The 18,479-nt window shown below is 53.7% G+C and overlaps 6 protein-coding genes; 3 read left to right on the forward strand and 3 right to left on the reverse strand.

Moving 5' to 3' along the window:
- Positions 1-46: 46 nt before the first annotated feature.
- RCC_00363 (uncharacterized protein) lies at positions 47-7,013 on the reverse strand (the record flags this gene model as incomplete). XM_023765515.1 has 2 exons in its annotated part: positions 47-6,800; positions 6,898-7,013. The coding sequence occupies 2 exons, from the start codon at positions 7,011-7,013 to the stop codon at positions 47-49; spliced, it is 6,870 nt and encodes a 2,289-aa protein (XP_023621283.1).
- Positions 7,014-8,616: 1,603 nt separating this feature from the next.
- Positions 8,617-9,211, reverse strand: RCC_00364 (60S ribosomal protein L27; the record flags this gene model as incomplete). XM_023765516.1 has 4 exons in its annotated part: positions 8,617-8,624; positions 8,690-9,062; positions 9,134-9,153; positions 9,205-9,211. The coding sequence occupies 4 exons, from the start codon at positions 9,209-9,211 to the stop codon at positions 8,617-8,619; spliced, it is 408 nt and encodes a 135-aa protein (XP_023621284.1).
- A 207-nt stretch (positions 9,212-9,418) lies between these two features.
- Positions 9,419-10,353, forward strand: RCC_00365 (probable 60S ribosomal protein L18; the record flags this gene model as incomplete). XM_023765517.1 has 5 exons in its annotated part: positions 9,419-9,424; positions 9,605-9,646; positions 9,711-9,811; positions 9,876-10,218; positions 10,276-10,353. The coding sequence occupies 5 exons, from the start codon at positions 9,419-9,421 to the stop codon at positions 10,351-10,353; spliced, it is 570 nt and encodes a 189-aa protein (XP_023621285.1).
- A 610-nt stretch (positions 10,354-10,963) lies between these two features.
- RCC_00366 (related to phosphoribosylamidoimidazole-succinocarboxamidesynthase) lies at positions 10,964-12,988 on the forward strand (the record flags this gene model as incomplete). XM_023765518.1 has 2 exons in its annotated part: positions 10,964-12,686; positions 12,804-12,988. The coding sequence occupies 2 exons, from the start codon at positions 10,964-10,966 to the stop codon at positions 12,986-12,988; spliced, it is 1,908 nt and encodes a 635-aa protein (XP_023621286.1).
- A 263-nt stretch (positions 12,989-13,251) lies between these two features.
- RCC_00367 (uncharacterized protein) lies at positions 13,252-15,045 on the reverse strand (the record flags this gene model as incomplete). The annotated part of the gene is made up of 1 exon (XM_023765519.1): positions 13,252-15,045. The coding sequence occupies one exon, from the start codon at positions 15,043-15,045 to the stop codon at positions 13,252-13,254; it is 1,794 nt and encodes a 597-aa protein (XP_023621287.1).
- A 1,716-nt stretch (positions 15,046-16,761) lies between these two features.
- RCC_00368 (uncharacterized protein) lies at positions 16,762-17,220 on the forward strand (the record flags this gene model as incomplete). The annotated part of the gene is made up of 1 exon (XM_023765520.1): positions 16,762-17,220. One exon carries the CDS (start codon positions 16,762-16,764, stop codon positions 17,218-17,220), a length of 459 nt encoding a protein of 152 aa, XP_023621288.1.
- Positions 17,221-18,479: the final 1,259 nt, after the last annotated feature.

Below are 18,479 nucleotides of genomic sequence, written 5' to 3' on the forward strand. Positions count from 1 at the left end.
CATTCGTCATTCTCAACAAACATCATTCAAACTCCTTCTATCCCAATCACTTGAAGTAGTCTTCCCCACCGCTCATCATCGCAGTCGGGCAGTCCGTACCGAGCCCGCTGTCGCTAGGCGGAGCATAGAGTGCCTTCATAACCTTCGGTGGTGGCTCCAGGCTCTGCAGAACGGCCGCCGTCTCATCTTCCGTCTCATCCCCCCTCTCRGCACCAGACTCTGCCTCTTCGAACTCCTCATCAATGGTACCATTGTTAGTGGCAGTCTCCGCACCAAGGACCCCAGCCGCAGAATCGCTGTTGATGCTCGTACGACCATCAACATCACTGCCGGTCATGTAGCTTCCACTCAGATAACTGCTACGGGTATCGTACGTCATGTCACTGGGCGCGTAGCTCATACGCTGGGCATCATCCGGTGTTTCGCCGTCTTCGAGGTAGCTGCCGGTAGCGAATGTGCTCGTGCCAGAGAGATGGCTCATGCGTCGATCGACGGTACCGGCCTCGCTGATACTCGGTGAAGCAAGATCCTCGTCTTCCTCGGACAAAGTCTCGTTCTCCTTGTTTTGGACCGTACCGCTGACCTTGCGCTTTGCTCCTGCCCAGGACGGCTTACGCTGCAGGAAGTTCGTCTTGACTGAGTGGCTACGCTTGACGGTGTTCRACCCAGACAACAGACTAGCCTTGGTCTCAGCAGGAGGTGCAGCGAAGGCGTGCGCACCTGTCGGTACATTGTGCGCAATTTGGTTGAGCGACATAATACGACGCTCAGTCGTGTTGCTCGCAGGTCCGTTCCGCTGAAGGTTCGGCCTCGACTTCATTGCCAGGTTGTGAGCATTCTTGAGGGCTGGCACAGAGGATGTGACAGTATGCGCAGAGGTGGCAGACGCTGTGCTGGGGACCCGAAGATCGCGCCCGACATGAGGCTTCTTCTTGGGCGAAGGGGCCTTTGGTGCGGCCCTGGACAGGAGCAGCATGCGCGATTGGCTCATCACGCCCTCAAGCATGCGGCGCTCAATTGCAAGTGCCTTGCTGTCCATGGCATGGAGCTCATCGCGGCGAATGTGCAGCGCGGTCTCCATCGATGACACTTCGGCGTTCAAACGGGATTTTTGGGCTGCAAGAGCCTCCCTCTCGGCTTTGAGTGCATTAACAGCAGTCTGCAAAGATTCCCTCTCCTCGTTCAATACAGTGATGTCGGCTTCGATTTGGTCCTTGCGCTCCAGACGACGCTCAAGGAGTAATGCAATCTCCTCGGCCTCCTTCTCTTTGGCCTCGTGGTCGGCGGTAATTTGTCTGTTTTGAGCAGACACGAAGGCGGAGACCTCAGCAGCAGTGGCCATGACCTTTTCATGGATTTGATCAAGACGCTCGATTTGTGTTGAGCGGTCAGATGCCTCCTCGACGTGGCCCATCAGCTTGTCAAGCTTCTCGTGAACCGCAGTATCGTCGTACTTCTCTGCAGCGGGGGCAGGATCGATAGAAGCGGGCATGAGCGCCGGGAGTGTTGTCTTCAGTTCCTCGTGATGAGATCTGAGACCTTCCGTGTGCGCCTCTGCCTGAGCTTTGCTGTCTTGGAAGCCGGCCTTGAGTGCTTCTTGCATGTCCTTGACTGCCTGGGCATGCTCGGCAGCAGTCTCTGTGGCCTTTTGCGAGTGATCATAGTGTATGTTGATCAATGCACGGACTTCCTCAAGCGTCACCATGAAGCGTGGATTGTGCTCGGACATGTCGCCCTGGACAAGATCAACAGCGGCAAGGACCTTTGCAACTTCCTCTCGAGTTGCAAGGTGTTCGCTCTTGATACTCTCGCCGGTCTCTTCCAACCGAGCGTGGGTTTCAACAGCCTGGGTGAAGACGGTCTTCGATTCTTCAGCCATCCTCTCCATGGTGGCAGGAAGGTCGCCCATAAAAGAGGTCATGGTGCTGCCCAGAGTATCGATAGACAGCTTCAGGTCATCTGCCATGGCTTTGGTGCTGGTCAGCAATTCTTCCTGCTGAGTGGTCTTGTCTTCCATTGCCTTTGCGTTCTCCTCTGCAGCATGTTGAGCATCATCGTACTTGCTCATCAGGATATCAAAGTGACTGTCAAGTTTGTCCTTCAACTCGCCAATGATGGTATCCTTGTGCTCGGAATGCTTCTCAAGGGCAGACTCTGCAGACTGTGCATTGTCCACCTTGATCGCCTCCAGAGAATCGTGTGCACGCTCGAACTCTTCTTTGACCTTCTCCATGACCTCCCTGACCTCGTCGATGACACTCTCGTTGCCAGATTTATCTTCGAGACTCTTCAGGGTCTCGCCGAAAGTGCTGATGGTTAGCTCGCCATCGCCGAGCTTCTCGATCAACTCGGCCTTGACCTCGTCGATGAGGGACTTCACCTCGCCGATTTGTGTGATAGTGTCATCAAACTCCTGCTTGCGGTCGTCAAAGGCTTTGGCGGTCACAGCGATGTCGGTCTCGTAGCTGTCTCTCATCTTGTCATGGCTCTCCCGGAAGTCGGTGATGAGCCCTTGCAGCTGCTCAATGTCCGACTTGGATGGCACAGCCTCGGGATCAGGCAAGATCATCTCGCCCACGCGCTCCTTGATCTCCGTGCAGAGCACGCCTAGAACATCCAGGTCCGCCTTGGTCATGACTTCTGGAGCATCCGCCGCCTCCGCCTCCTCAGCTTTCTCGGCTGTCTTGGCCTTCAAATCCTCCATGAGTGTCTTGATGTCTTGAGCAAGCACTTCGACAACCGCAACGTCCGCCTTTGATGCAGMGGAGTTCTCAAATTTCTCGGCGAGACTCTCCATTGCTTCGTTGGTTAGCCGCACGACAGCTTRAACTTCATCCAGGTGCTCCTTGGTGACTGCGGTCTCGGGGTCTGGTAGTGCCAAGTCCTCGAGGTGAGATTTGGTGTTGCGTAAGAGTGTTTCGATAGCATCAGTGTCCTCCTTCCGGGCGGCGCCCTCTGGAGATCGCTCGTCCTTGGCAGCCATGACAGACTCCTGCAGCTCCCGAAGCATATTCTCCATGACCACCAGGTCAGCCTTCACAGCGGTGTCTTCCGAAGCTTGTGGAGGCTGCCCATGGCCTGGCATGTCTTGGATTGTATGATCCATAGCCTCAATCTTGATCTGTAGCTGGGCAAGCAGGACCTCAACTTTTTCAAAATCGGTGCGGCTGATGCCAGCGCCGGTAGACGCAGCAGMAGCAGGAGAATCGGCAGCAAGCTCGCGGGTGGCATCGCCAGACGCTGCTCCATCCGACAAAACGACCATGCCGCCTTCGGAGGTGGTAGGTCTAACAGTTTTGAGGGTCTCCATATCGGACCGCAGACTAGCCAAACCATCCTTGAGTGTGTCAAGAATCTCATAATTGACAGTCATGTCAAGAGGTTTGTCAGGCTGACTCTCAAGTGTCTTGAGAACGTCAGTTCGCAGGGTTTCGAGATGCTCATTCAAAGCATCGAGCACTTGGCCCTGGTGAGAGATGATGCTTTCAGGGTTGTCGAGCTTCTTTTCGAGATGAGAACGTAAATCGTCCAGACCGAGACGAACGGCATCCAAGACTTCTTCGTTGGAGCCTGCATGGATGGCGCTGCTAGCAATGGACGTGCGGAGGTTTTCGAACTCGCCGCGGATGGCTTCCAGCTGTTCGTCCGAAATGCCAGTACCAGCCCCCTTGGAAGTTGACTCCTTGACCTCCTCGATACTCGCACGAATGGCTTGAAGAGCCTCGACATGGTCACCAGGGCCACCAACGACGAGAGAGCTACCAAGAGATTCTTTGAATGCCTCTAGCTCTTCTTTGATGGCGCCCAGGGATTCGGCTGACTGTTCGCTCTGATCTCCAGCAAGCTGTGTTCTTAGATCCTCCAGAGAGTGACGAAGCTCGGAGACAATTGCGTCCTTGTCAACTTCGCCAACCATGGCATGAATGGACTCTTTGAGCGCAGCGAGCTCTTCGCGAAGGGTGTGGTGAATCTCGTCAAAGCCTCCAGAGGACAAGCCGGACAGCTCACTGCCGTTTAACTTCGAGTGCAACGCACCCATACTATCCTGGATGGTCTCAATGAGCTCGTTCTTGTCGGCAGAGTTCGCATTGAGGATAGCTCCCTTCAGCTGTTCGAATTCTTCTCGCATGGCCTCATTCAGGTCGTCGTTCTCGCGCGAGTCTTCGCTGCGGCTCTCCAGATGCGCTTTGAGATCATCCATGCCCTCCTTCAAAGCAAAGATGACAGCAGTGTGACTGTCAGCATCTGACGCGTCAACATCGCGCGAACTCTCGCGGGTGCTGATGGCCTCGTGGAGATGCTCAAACTCGGACTTGATATATTCAAGCATTTCCGTCTTGCCGTTATCTTCGAGCGGGCCCTGTGCGCAGTAGCCTTGGACGTCCTGCCGAAGCTGCTCAAGACCCATCTTGACGGAATCAACAATCTCGTCCTTGCCAGTCACATCTTGTGCTTTGTCGACATACGTCTCCACGTCGGAGCGTAGACGATCGAGACCGTCATTCACGGCGTCGAGAACCTGCTCAGTATCCCGACCATTGGCGGCAGAATATTCCTTGAACTCCTCACGCATGCCCTCGATGAGCTCCTGCATCTGTCTCAGTACCTGCTCGCCCAAGCCACCGAAAGGAATCGCGGATACATCCAGACTAGCCTTGACAGCGTCAAAAAGATCATCTCTACTGATCTCGAGCTCTCGAGGTGCGGAAGGCCCGTGGTTCTCCATGCCTGCCTTGACAGCGTCGAAGATGGCAGCATGCATCGCCTCCGGGTCCATTGCAGCTTCAGAGGGAGCAGGGCGGAATTGCTCCAATGCTAGTCGAACATTGCCGATGAGTTCCTCCTTGAGATCGTCCAGTTGTTCGGCTGGGTATGGTGCCTGGAAGTCTTTGAGAGCTTCCTGCATGACCTCGAAGATCTCGCCCTTGTCGATACTGGCTGGTCCTGGCTCCACCCGACTGCTTTGATAGTCTTCCAGGCCCTCCTTGAGAACTGCCAAGATCTCGTCCCGCTCCAGGCCGAATTGTTGAAGCTCAATGTTTGGCTCAAACTCTTTCAGACCCTCCTTCACGGCATCCAGCACGCCCTCTTTATCAAGGCTTGGTGGCTGTGCTTCGCTGCCCACGGTATTGCTGTGCTCTGCAAGCGCGTGCTTAACGACGGAAAGCATCTCATCGCCATTGGGACCAGACCGGGCAGTTGAGATCTGCCTGAAGGATTCGTCATCCTGTTCCGCCCTCTCCTTGAGAACAGAGGACATTTGATGTTTCAGCTCCGCAAGACCTTCCTCGACGATCCGCTGCACTTCTTCGAGATGCTCCGTATCACGCCCGTCATGGATTGAACGATCCAAGGTCGTGCTCAGCTGAGTCTCACCAATCTGATCGAGCTTCTTGCCCAACTCTCTACCCATTCCAAGAACCTCACCTCGAAGATCCCGGACCAAGCCCTTGACTTCTGAGGTGGTACCGCCAGAGTGGGAGATAGAGTCCTTGATGCGCTGGAGAAGTCTCATAATCTCTGCCTCGCCAGCCGGATTAATCTGCTGGGCGTTGCCGTTTCCATCATGCTTCGCTTCGCGCGGCGCATCAAAGTTCAATTCCAGGTGTGGTGGGCCTCCTTCCGGAACGTGAACAAGAGCCTGAGATTGTGATTTGGACTTGATGAACTCAGAAAGCTCCTCCACCTTCTTAGCCGCGTCGAAGTTGTCCTTGCGACTCTTCTCGAGCAGTTCAGCAAGAGTGGACTGTAGGCGCTCCTGGCCTTCCTTGGTCACCATCTCACGAATGATTTTCTCCAGCATAGCCACACTGGCAGCACCTTCAACGGAGTAGGGCGAAGGCGATCCACATCGAGGCTCCTCCATGAAACTGTGGGCGCTTTGCGCACGAGGAAAGTTGTACGACTTGCTCGCGGACGGAGGTGAGCTGAAGACGTTGCTGTCCACATGCTGAGTGCTGTAGGATTGTCTCCGGGTACTGCTACCTGGGATGGGAGGTGGAGGGCCCAGAAGATGGCTCGAAGTGACAGAACCAGCAAGGTCACGCAGACTCTTCCGAATGTCTTCATCGCGTGAGGTTGTGGCCTCCTTGAGGGTGAGCAGGTCGGTCGCATTGTCCTTGCTTCGCCTGCTGAGCTGAGCCATTTCCTTTTGAAGATTTGTCGCAATGGTAGTGATGTTCAGCAACTGACTAGAGAAGTCATATTGGGTATGGACTCGTGGAGTGCCGCCTGGTGTGCTTGGACGATTTGTAATGTCCGCCAGCGGTGGCTCTGGTACTTGCATGTTCTGCAGCGCCAGCATAGTTGCTGATGGAGGAGTGTTCTCCCCAAGAATGGCTTTGGGAGGCTGACGAGATGACGGTCGAAGTGAAGGCGTATCCTTGAACACGTCGCGCTCGCCTTGTGTAGGAGTGGTTGACCGATCAATTGGAGAAGATGGGAGTTCATCGAAGCTGCTCATACGGCTGTATTGCATATGCGTACCTCTGGAAGAGGGTCTCTCCGGTGACCGCTCTGGAGAGCGGTTGTTGTCGAGATAATTCCTCAGATCCTTTACATTTCCCGTCTGCAAAGACTGCATGCGCTTGTGAATTCCACCTTTGACAAGTGACCGCTCGGGGAGTGCCGTAGAGTTCGACGTGTATGATGATAGCGGAGCAGACTCGCGCGCACTCTCGACAATCTTCTTCGCAGCCGCGGCAATACCAGCGGAGGTGTTGGCCTTGGTCGTGGGGCTCCCGTGGTTTGGTGCTAGAGGGAGCGGCGGCGGTGCGCGGTCTGGGTCGGAGCTATCCCACCTGTTGAAGAGTCTCGTCAGTATGGCCATTCTGCTTCATGTTGCGCCGACATCTACCGCGCACCAAGTCTGCTTGTTCGCAAACACATGGTACTCACATGGGGATGCTCGCGCGTCCATTGCTACTCTCGGACCTGGAATGCTGATGGAAGGCACCCGAGTCTCGGCGGTCGCGAGATCCTTCTCTCTCAGATCCCGACATGTAGCCCGACATGGCGGATGTTGTGTGTATGCGATGGCTAACTGGAGCCGAGATTGCTGGAATGCTGTCTGCTTTTAGTTCGCGCCGCAGAAGGCGAACACCTGCATAGTAGTCCTGCCAGATACAAGAGGTGCTGATCAGGGTTTCGTGATATGATGCGAGCGATTATCAGTGAAAGACGATGCGATTGTGGAAATCTGGTTGCGGTTGCGGGACGTTGTTGATGGTTGATGATGAGCTCTCCACATAAATCCGAACGCGAATTGTTTACCTACAATCAATCGACCTGACAACCCGGAGAACCTGGTCCGAGCGTGGAGGATCAACACAGCGACCAGTGACCTCACTCTCTTGGACACCGCTGTTCACATTGGACATGCTCATGTGCCTCTCTGAGGGCGTTTGCATCGCATTGCCACGGTCGTAGCCTGTCGAGATCCAGGTCTCTCGACACTTTCCCGCTGTTTTCCGGAAAAGAGTATACTCCGACATGAGATGTGATGCATGTCAGATCTTTCGTCCAGGCAACAAAGCCCGACGATGGCGCATTGCTTCGATGGCGGTGTGCAAGGATATACAGCGAATGAGCCATTGTTCACCGTGGGTCTTTTCAAGCTGCTTGAGAGCTTGAATCACAAGACTGTTTTGTGGGAAAAATACCGTGTACTTATAGATTGAGAAATTGGCCTGGACATTGTGACATTGTAGGAAGCTTGCAGCACAATACAATGTTCGACGGGAACCCAGGCTGGCATGTGAATGTAGATGCTAGGTATTGAACTTGATCAACCTAGTTGGTTCTTTCCAAGTCTCGTAGCTATACGTGCATGTGACATCAAAGAAATGAGTGTAGTATTGGCAGGCAAGGACATGCTGCCGCGCTGGGTTCGATTCATCGCTGCATATCATGAACACAATCTTGTAATATCAAAGGTGGGCAATCAAGCATCTCCGGTCATCTTACAGGGCAGTGTTGAAGCGACACCAGGTTGACAGCGGAAGAGAACCACGGCCATGGCTTGCAAACACATCGACGATGAAGCGATATCTCGACCGAGATTTATCAGGTACAAAACCCAGTGAGATCCTGGTACTTACACTATAGCAAGCATGATATTTTACGACTTAGGAACCTGTGGCGCGCACAGAGACTGGCATGCTCGAGACGGTATGAATTCGTCAGCAAAGTTGAACCTCACACAGGCTGAAAGTACTTGGAATCGAGTTAATGCTTAAATAGTGCCGTAAAATGGGCCGACATCCACCAGAAGTGGGTATTAGGGGCTTGCTCTCAGACCCAATCCGAGCAGTATTCCTCYAGATTTGTACATGGATCGTCCATATCRGAAGAAGGAGCAGCGGAAGGTGCTCCAGGACAGCACAAGCGACAGCGATTGGATCGATCGGAAGTGTTCCTCGTTCGACATCGTGACCCACCATCTGCCTCGTGAAGAGCAATTTCGAAAGTCGTCAGGAATGGCTGTTTCAAGGGTCATTTGTGGCAGATATCTAGGCTGCCTATCGAGTGCTCATTCCTAGACCACATTTTGCTGCAGTCCTTAACGCCCATGCATAATGCACACCCTGCTCCAGACCTCCCGTACGAAATTCGCATCTAGAATCCTGTTCCACTAGTTAGCACCACTTTCACGCCTTGCCATGTCCGCCTCCGATTCAATTGTACGTACGTAGTGGGGTGAAGAACCACCTGTTCTTTCCGCTAACGTAGCGCTCTTCCAGAGCCTTCTTGACAGTCTTCTTTGCCTCCTCGCGCTGAGTGATCTCGGTGAAGGTCTCGTTGGTGACAACACCCTTCAAGCCCTCGAGCTCGAGAGTGTAGCGTGTGGGCATCAAGTGGTTGTAGTTGATGACCTTGATGAAAGGCTTGACCTTGCTGCGCTTGCTCTGTCGGGCCTTGCTCATGCGGCGGGTGATTTGCTGTGGGTAGCGCTCAATTCCGGCGACGAGAGCGTGAGGGAACGGGTGGGCCTTGCTGCCATTGTCCTGAGGCTGGACGATCACGACCTTCTTTCCGGCATAGCGACCACGCGAGATGATGGCCTGGTAGGAGTGCGTTAGTCGGTCTGTGGGAGGTTTCGATTGGAGAGTTGCTCGATGTGCGCGCGACGTACCACACGGCCGACCTTGAGGACTGTAATAATTGTCAGTAGAGTCTCACATGAAATGTAGGAGCGATACATACACTTCATCTCTGCTGTTCTTGAGGTTAGTATCTGGTGAAGTCGGACTTCGCGGTGATCGAGGGAATTCGAAGTGTCGTGGCTGCCTGCCAAGCACGAGTTTGATTTTCGCTGACGGAATTACCCGGCTGCCCGCACAAGTGGATTTCTCTCATCTCCAACTTCTGCTTTCTTCGACACGGTCGACGCACCACTTCAGCCAACAACACAGTCAAGATGGGTGTAAGTGGATAGCGACACGGAAGTTGGAAGTGCTTGAGAGGGATTGCGCATTTTTGGGGATATCTGTGGGCAGACGGAACAACTCTGCGCTCGCAGATGGGACTTGCACAAATTTCCTCAAGACACACGACTTCATATCAGTCCTATGGCGTCGAGAAAAGTTGCTGACGAGACTATCAGATCGATCTGAACGCCCACCACGTCAAGAGCGGCCACCGCAAGGTATATACCTACTTCAGCAGAGTCCTCGTTTGAGTTGAACCTGCGAGTCTAACGCATGCGTTAGGCGCCTRCCAGCACGAACCCTTACCGCAAGATTCTGCACAAGCTGTACGAATTCTTGAACCGTCGCACGGAGAGCAAGTTCAATGCCACCGTCTTGAGGAGGTGCGTACATGGGGATACAGAAAGATGAGGACATGGAAGGAATGGCCACTCTAACCAAGGACAGACTGCGTATGTCGCGCATCAACACCCCACCGATGTCTCTCTCCAAGATTGTCGCCGTCTCGGCCAACGAGCACGCCGCCAAGGTCCACGAGGGCAAGATCCGCGCTGTCGTCGGTACCGTCACCGATGACAACCGCCTCCTTGAGCTGCCCAAGCTCAGCATCTGCGCGCTCAAGTTCACCGCCACTGCCCGTGCTCGCATTGAGAAGGCCGGTGGTGAGGCCATCACTTTCGACCAGCTCGCCCTCCGCGCACCAACTGGTGCCAACGTCATCCTCCTCCGCGGTCCCAAGAACGCTCGTGAGGCTGTCAAGCACTTCGGCTTTGGACCCCACTCCAACAAGGCAAGTGCTGTCATTTATATATCTGTGTTGRGATGCATTCGACTAACTCCCACACAGAAGCCAAAGATCGAGAGCAAGGGTCGCAAGTTCGAGCGTGCGCGTGGTCGCAGACGGTCGCGTGGTTTCAAGGTTTAAGCGCCATATCTTCAWGGTATGGTGTGGCCTTGATTGTGGAAAAGTACAGGCGTTCTCAGGACTGGTTCGCTTGTCCCGTAGAGTGGACACGGCTGGAATGCTACCTGATGGTTCTTTAACGGCATGGCAAGGGCGAAGCACTCGGCGCTTCGAGGCTACGCAGTTTATGGAATGACAATCGTCTCATCACCAACATATCTCGGTCTACAGTATCCGAACAACTGCGCTCTCTCCGTGAATGTTTCCCCGGTAGTTACTGATACACTAGGGTCCCCTGCACCTACGCTGTGATAGTCGCCCGGTACGCCTCGGATGTGTTGTCGATGTCGTAACCGTAGTTGCGTACACGTGCAAATTGTCGCCTAGGTAAATAGAACAATTGTTGGCGGCTTCAATGTTTTCCGGGTTCCGTTTCTCGGTACCATAAGGTATGATTACAGTGCTCCCATTGCCTCGCCGTGGATTACATTTGCAAAGTTGGGATCTCCCAACACCATTTGAGAAAATTTCGTAGGTGACTAGGTAAAGCAAAACAAGACATTTTTGGCATTGAACAACAACCACAGCAGCAGAAGCTTTAACTCAAACAGCCACCAGAGACAACACCGCCATGGCATCAGAAAAGAGAGTTGGTGTCCTCGGAGGTGGTCAGCTCGGCCGCATGTTAGTCGAGGCCGCCAATCTGCTCGAGATCCAGGTCAACTTCCTAGATGCGCCCGGATCATCTGCAAAGCAGGTCTCTGCACACGACGGCCACGTCGATGGCTCATTCAAAGATCGCAATGCTATTCAGCAGCTGGCCGAAAAGTCCGACGTGATGACCATCGAAATTGAGCATGTCGATGTCGAGATGCTCGAGGAGCTTTCTTCGACTGTAGACATCCAACCTTCCTATCGAACCATCCGGACGATCCAGGATAAGTTCAACCAGAAATGGYATTTGACTAAACATGGAGTGGCAACCACGGAGAGTCTGGCTCTGGAGGAGTCCTCCTTTGCCGAGCTGGAGAGAGTGAGTAGCAAGCTCGGATTGCCATTGATGCTCAAGTCACGGAGAGAGGCGTATGACGGAAGAGGAAATTATGCAGTCAAGACAAAGACGGACTTCAAGTCAGCATTACAAGCACTGGGGAGACTGGACCTATACGCGGAGAAATGGTCAGACTTCAGAATGGAGCTTGCCGTCATGGTCGTCAAGACTGCGAACGGGGTGCTTTCTTTCCCAACTGTCGAGACGATTCATGAGAACAGCATCTGCAAGCTCACATATGCACCCGCACGAGGAGTTTCCGTGGAGCTCAACAAGAAAGCACAGGAGCTCGCGAAGTTGGCAGTGAGCCATTTCGAAGGCAAGGGTGTGTTTGGTGTGGAAATGTTCCTCCTCCGAGATGATACTCTTCTTGTCAACGAGATTGCACCACGACCACACAACTCCGGCCACTACACCATTGAAGCTTGCCCAGTGTCTCAATACGAAGCCCATCTTCGTGCTATCCTCGACCTACCTCTTTTCCAGGAAGACCTCGAACTCCGCGAGCCCTCTATCATGCTCAACATTCTCGGGGGCGAGGAGCCAGACTCCCACCTCGTGATCGCACGGGAAGCACTCAAGCATCGCCGAACCAAGATCCACCTGTACGGCAAGGGTGAAGCCCGTAAAGGTCGCAAGATGGGCCATATCACTGTCTGCGCGCCTACAATGTTCCAAGCCGAAAAGCTCATCCAGCCTATGATTGACTTTGTAGACAAAGACAAGCCCAAACTCCGCGACGTTGCCCTTTCCCCAGAAGACTCCGCCTCCGTCGAAGAAACCCCAGCCCCTCTGGTAGCAGTAGTAATGGGCTCCGACTCTGATCTCCCGGTTCTGCAACCGGGCCTCGCAATACTCCGGAAGTTCAACATCCCTTACACAACCCGCATAACCTCCGCCCACCGTACTCCATCCTTCATGGCCGAGTTCGCCAGCGCCGCTAAAGAAACCTCCATCAAAGTCATCATCGCCGCAGCAGGCGGCGCCGCACATCTCCCAGGAATGACAGCAGCATACACGCCCCTCCCAGTCATTGGTGTCCCTGTCAAACCCACCATTGGGGACGGGATGGATAGTCTCCTCAGCATTTGCAACATGCCTAAAGGCGTCCCCGTTGCGACCGTGAGTATCAACAACAGCACCAACGCTGCTCTCCTTGCCATTCGGATTCTCGGAGCCAGTGATTCGAGTATTCGAGCGTTGACCGAAAACTACATGAGAGAGAGCGAGAAGGAAGTCCGGGCCAAGGATGCAAAATTGGAACGATTGGGAGCAGACAAGTATGCGGAGGATGTTTTGGGAAGTAAGAATTGAACCCACGTGCCCTCTGCCGTTTGATGCACCCGACTGAGGTCTGATGTGCTCTTTTAATCACTTGACCTGTGAGCTCTGGGTGCTAAGGCTTTGTGTGGTGCAATAGGTCCGCCTGTGGTGCCGATGCCGATGACGACGACCATGATGAAGAGGCAGAGTTACATCACGCCGCCATCTACGCATTCTGAGCAATCTTTCCGATCTCAGCCTTCGTCGCCTGCGAGTTCCATTGGACGAAGACTTTCGCGCGTGTTGGTTTCTAGGAAGCATAGTATGGAGTCGGCAGTTTAGGTGGATGATATATGCATCACTTGTTGTTAATGGAGGAAAGAGTATAGTGGAGAGGTCATAGATCAATCGAGTAAAGTGGTATCCTGTCGCGAATATAAGTTTTCCATCCATCCATTCATTTCAGTTCGTTCCCTTCATCCCAAAACGTTGCGCCCGCTCGAAATCGCTCATTMGCTCGTAAGCGTATATACATATGTTGCATCTGAACTGAAGATGCGCGAACCTGTCGGACTCCGTAGGAATAAGTCATCCGCATTCATACTTCACACTTCTCCCCAGCCGCCGAGACCACTACTCATACCGGGCCCACTGGCCACACTGCCGAGACTCGGGCCTTCGCCGGCTCCGCCGAGATCCCAGTAATGCCTTGAGCTACCACTACGACTATGCCGACTACGCTTCGTACTTTGGCTGGCGCAAGAGCTGTCTCCCGATCGCTTCTGCACGAGGGATGCTTGGTGTCGTCTGAGGAGACTTTCGCGTTTGCGGCTGGCTTCTGCGGCGCGATCGGCGGCGCGGGAGACGAGAGGATGTTGTCGACGAATCACTTCTGCCCGACGAACGCTGTCTGGAGTGGCCGTTGAGGGCCCAGCAGTAGCCCACGATGCTGGGAGAATACTCGACTCGGATGGCAAGAGTGCGGGTGTTTCGGTTCCAGACAACCGGTTCTTGAGATAAGTAAAGACCATCTTCACATCGACATTCCTCTCCCAGTACTCGCGCTCCTTTTGTTGACGGGAGGCATCCTCATCGTTGGTTGGTTCCGGCTCCTCCTCGATACCCCACAGTGATGTATCTGTGGGCTCTGTCGCAGGTGTAAGAGGCGCTTGCGGTACGGTTGGCGTGAAGAGGCCTTCAGGAAGTCCATCGTTCTCAGCGCGCGCTTTCTCATTCCTTCTACGTTGGCGAAGAGATGGCTGATGTGGAATATCGCGCGGAAGAGGAGAATATTCGATGTGCTGCCCTTCGTTCTGTTTGTAGGTGTTGAAGGCTGAGCCGTCGTACTCAGCGAGCTGGTGAACGAGGATACCAAGTTCGCGGGCTATTCGGTCAACAAGCTTTGACTCCCAATTTGGCTCGGAGTCGTGAAAAGAGACCCGTGATTCACGCGACGCTGCTGCCGCGATTGGTGATGGTTGCTTGGGTGTAGGCGACTCATCTTCCACCAGCTGCTCGCCAAAGATGACCGACAATGTGGTATCATTCAGCCCAATAAGGTCTTGGATGACTTTGCGTGTGATCCTCCTCCAGAAAGACTCGCCTTGGGGTTGCTCGTCCTTGGGAGCATCGTCCAGCACAGCAGAGTCCTGGCGTGTCAAGATCTTCTCCAGCGCCGACTGATCCAGTGCAGGTCGCGCTTCCGTGCCATTGCTCATCCTACTCATGCGCCTGCGTTGCCGCCTTGTTTCCCTCTCAATCTCTTCCAGCACCGCCCGACTTTGGTCTAATCGCCACTTTTCGATCCGCGCAGTTCGTTCGTCATCTCTCACGTAATCTTGCTCCGTCTCTAGAGCATCGAGGCGCTTCTGCACGCTGCTCCGCCGGCGATGTTGCCTACTGCTGCGCCTGTTGTGCGGATTGTGTCGCTCAAACTGCCACAGTTGTTCCTGCAGACCTGCTGAGGATGGGAAGAAGGTTCCGAGGCCATCATGAGTGGGTAGTACTGCACCGCCGCTCTGATCGAGATTAGTCGATGAGGGAGAGAAAGGGTTGTGGAAAGCGAGCAGTCCATCGTCCAGACTGTCCAGTTCGGCGCCCTCTTCATCAAAGTCTGTCCCTAAACATGTACCGCTATCATCGTTGTCCTGGCTGCCCTGCGGCTGCGAGCGCACATGCGTCTCCAATGAGCCAAAGTTGGACGGTTGGGTGGCGGTGCGCGGCGTTCGTGACGTTGATAGCGATTGCACGTCATTTTGCGGTTGGAATAAGATCCATTCCTGCGACTCCTCTATCGCCCGCTCTCTCGACGGTGACTGGGGAACCTGTAGCTCGGGCTGTTGTTGGCGGGGCGCGGRGGCCTGCCGTTTAAGCTGGGGTTGCTGCTGTTGGAAGGCCATGTCGTGTTTGGCGGCGGTACCGCCGAAAGGATGGAGATGGAGATTGAGGATGGAAAATACCAACAATCGGAGAGGAATGGAATGGATTGGCCTTTCGAGGCCGCTCGTCCGTAGCGTGCAGCAGGTTGTGTGGTGAAACAGGAGGACTAAGGTTGACTAGGAGCGAGAGCTGTGCAAGCGTAATGGACCTCTGACCTTGGTGATAAGATCGGGATGGCGCGATAAGGCGAAACCGGCGACGTCGGAGCTGTCTCCTGTCCTTCTCTTCCTCTTACAACTATAATAGACAATGAGCAGTGATGAATGGCGTCGGTATTGTCGTCGTCCCGCGTGAATACGGAGAGTGAGGTYAGAGTCGGTGGCGACGTGTGCATCCACTCGCCAGACGGCTCGCTCGTGCGATCAGACGACCTTTTCCTCTGCGCCGCGAGCTGGAACGCAGGAATCAGCTGCCGGCGGAAGCTAAATTCCTGGGGAGGTGGGACGCTTCGCTCGCAAAGGCTGCGTCGGGTTGCGACGTATCGTTCCAACAGGCGTCGATGAATGCGCCGAGTCACGGCCCTGATGATTTGATTGATGGGCGGTGTCGATGCTGGAATTAGGTACCTTATTGGCGACGCAAGCGGAGTCCAGATTGAAGCTCCTTCTTTGATGATTTGCGGTAAGTTAACCCGCAGGAGAGAAACGACGACGACAAGATCAACAGCGATACAGCGTTGAGTCTGCGAAAGGCCGACAGATATACATGGCAGACGAGTCACAGATATCATCATTTCTTATCTCAGAAATTATCACCGACCACGGCAGGCTCATCTTCGCGACACCAGCTGCAAGGACCAAAATGCATCCCTCCCGATCCCATGTACCCAAGTACCTGCTCCTTGTCGCACGCACGCTCCCTGATTCCTGAAACACTCTCCGAGTCTGCTGGCCTTTTCCTCAAATGACGCCGGCCTTGCGTCAACTAACGACTTTCGCACGCCGTTGTATACCATTCCTACGGCCTGATGTCGGGACGGAATACTTCGACGAGACACCTGACGGCGAGATGGGTCYACAAAGGCTGTTCATCGGACGGACAGATACTTGATCATGATTGCCTGGTTCCTTCCGATGCCTCCCATGACAAACCACCAAATCGTCCTTAGGAGCTGACATGGCCCTGATTGGCAGACAGGATCAGTGGACAGCAGGCCTGACCTTTCCCTGCTGAATATCCCGAAACATCTTACGAATCGAACGTCTGGAATTGTTCTCCCGCTTTGTCATGAACTGGCGGAATGAAGCTCTTGCGGCCCTGCCCGGTTCAAGCTTTGAGTTCAAGGTTGTTGTGTAGCTTCATCCATGGATTCGCGCCCATATCTTGAGGAGTACATCCTGCTCCTGCGAAATCTTGCTCTGAAGGTGTCTGTGAGGCACATCCGGTGAAGACCACCCATAAACCGACATGTGTCTAGACCAAAAAGTGATGGCCAACGCGGGACTATCAATCCATCCCGTGCATCAGCTTCCAGATTGACTTTATCTTGTTCGATCGAAGGATGCGGCAATTGGTCGCCACCCTCGCCGAGGCTCGCTCTCCACCACGCTGTCTTAGTAACCTTGAGGAATGTAACAAACATATATCGCGACGGAGACGAAGATGTTGAACAACAATAAAAGCCCTTTTAGCTATCTGGTACTGTCGAGAGCCACGTCCACTGCAGCACATCGACAATGACACAAGAACCTGAAAACGATGAGGCCAGCCGTGCCGCAGCAGCAGAACTTGAGCGTCTATCAATCCAGGGCATCGCCGCTGTCAACGATGCGGACTGGCAGTACAACAAGACGCGCGAAGCGAAAGAGTCCCGAGAGCACATATCTGAAGACTTTCGACTAGTATCGCCGGACAATAAACTTCTCAACTGGGACCAAGCGGTCACGCAATGGAGGGAAAAGTACGAGCGATGGCCAGGAATGTATGTCGTTGTCACGCACATCTCTTCCGATGTGCAGTTGGGCAGGGGAAAGGCCTCGGTGCACGTTCAAAGCAATGTTGTTGGAGCGGGAACTAGCGTCACTTTTACGTGGTTGTCCCAGAGATTGTGGCGAATAGATGCGAAGAGTGGGAAGTGGATGTGCTATGAGATGTCTGGTATGCGAGGGACCCAGAGTCTTGTGGGATTTGTGTGAAGTGAGTCGATTTGGAGTGAGTGGGTCGGAATAAGAGCAATGTTGCCATAGTGCTGACTTGCCATGCAGGTAAACCACGGGAAATTTGGTACTGTACATATCGCATTATCGATCACTGGAGAGACCGCCGGTCCAGTCAACAGCGGTATGCATATCGTCACGCCGACAATAGCTGCCTAGACCCTCGGACATTTCATGGTCCAAAGTTCTACTTGTTTCCGGGCTTCCGCAAGACAACCGCAACAGTTCCGGTACCTGCCTTTCACTCGTTCACCATGCATGGCCAGCACGAGCACCGCCACGGATCCGAACACTTCTTCGGCTTTCAAAATCTAGTACAATCTTTACAAACAATGCCAATGGTTCGATTCTCGGCGAAGATCCTTCCAAGACGGGAGAATGCCACGATCAGCTGGGATGTCCCTTGGAGTACTCCTGGCAAAGTCAGATGTCGCGATCACGTCTTACAGGACCYCGGTTTTCCCCTGGATGTGAACACGTGCGTAGCACGCTCTATTTCATCCTCAGAGCTCAATCTCAAGCTGATGATGAAGGATGCGTGCAGAACTCGGTTCGAGTACGGTCTCTCGACGGCTGCAACAGCTATCGCTTGTGGATTGTAGCAGCCTTCTTACATTGGAGCTACATGTCTGGCTCGGATGGTTCGGTGAATATACAACGCTGGTCTAGTGCACATACAACACTGTCGCTAACAGCGACATGCGAACTCATCATGTTAGGGACAGCCGTCCCCAAGAAGTAAGCGAGTGGTGTCCGCCATAGTAGACACAATATGCTTACTCACTTGATGCACATGCATATTTGGCGCATCATACATCAAATGCTTCTTTTGCGCTTATGCATAGCAGCAGTATCTTTCTCGCTCCAAGCACCCTTCGTTGGCAAATCTCTTGAAACAGTTCGATGACGGCTCGGCTTATCAGCCTCTCAGGCGAAGATGGTATCTCAAGAACGTGGGCTCACATGCGCCCAGATGATCAAAAAATGGACTCCTAACAAATTCCTGCGAGTCGTCGGGCATGTTCCTCTGGACCAATATCCGCAAGCTTCGCATCAAAGTTGAGTTCTTCAACGTGCCAATTCTCTACCAAATGACGATTCAAGGGAGACAATTCTGTCTCACGCAACGGGAACATCACAAAATCAACAGCCTCGTACTCATCTGTATACCGACATCCGAGAAGCACGCCCTCTTTGCGCAATCTCGCCTCTCGCGCCCGCTTGGCTAGATAAGAATC

This window comes from Ramularia collo-cygni, assembly GCF_900074925.1.
Source record: "Ramularia collo-cygni strain URUG2 genome assembly, contig: RCC_scaffold01, whole genome shotgun sequence".
NCBI lineage: Eukaryota > Fungi > Ascomycota > Dothideomycetes > Mycosphaerellales > Mycosphaerellaceae > Ramularia > Ramularia collo-cygni.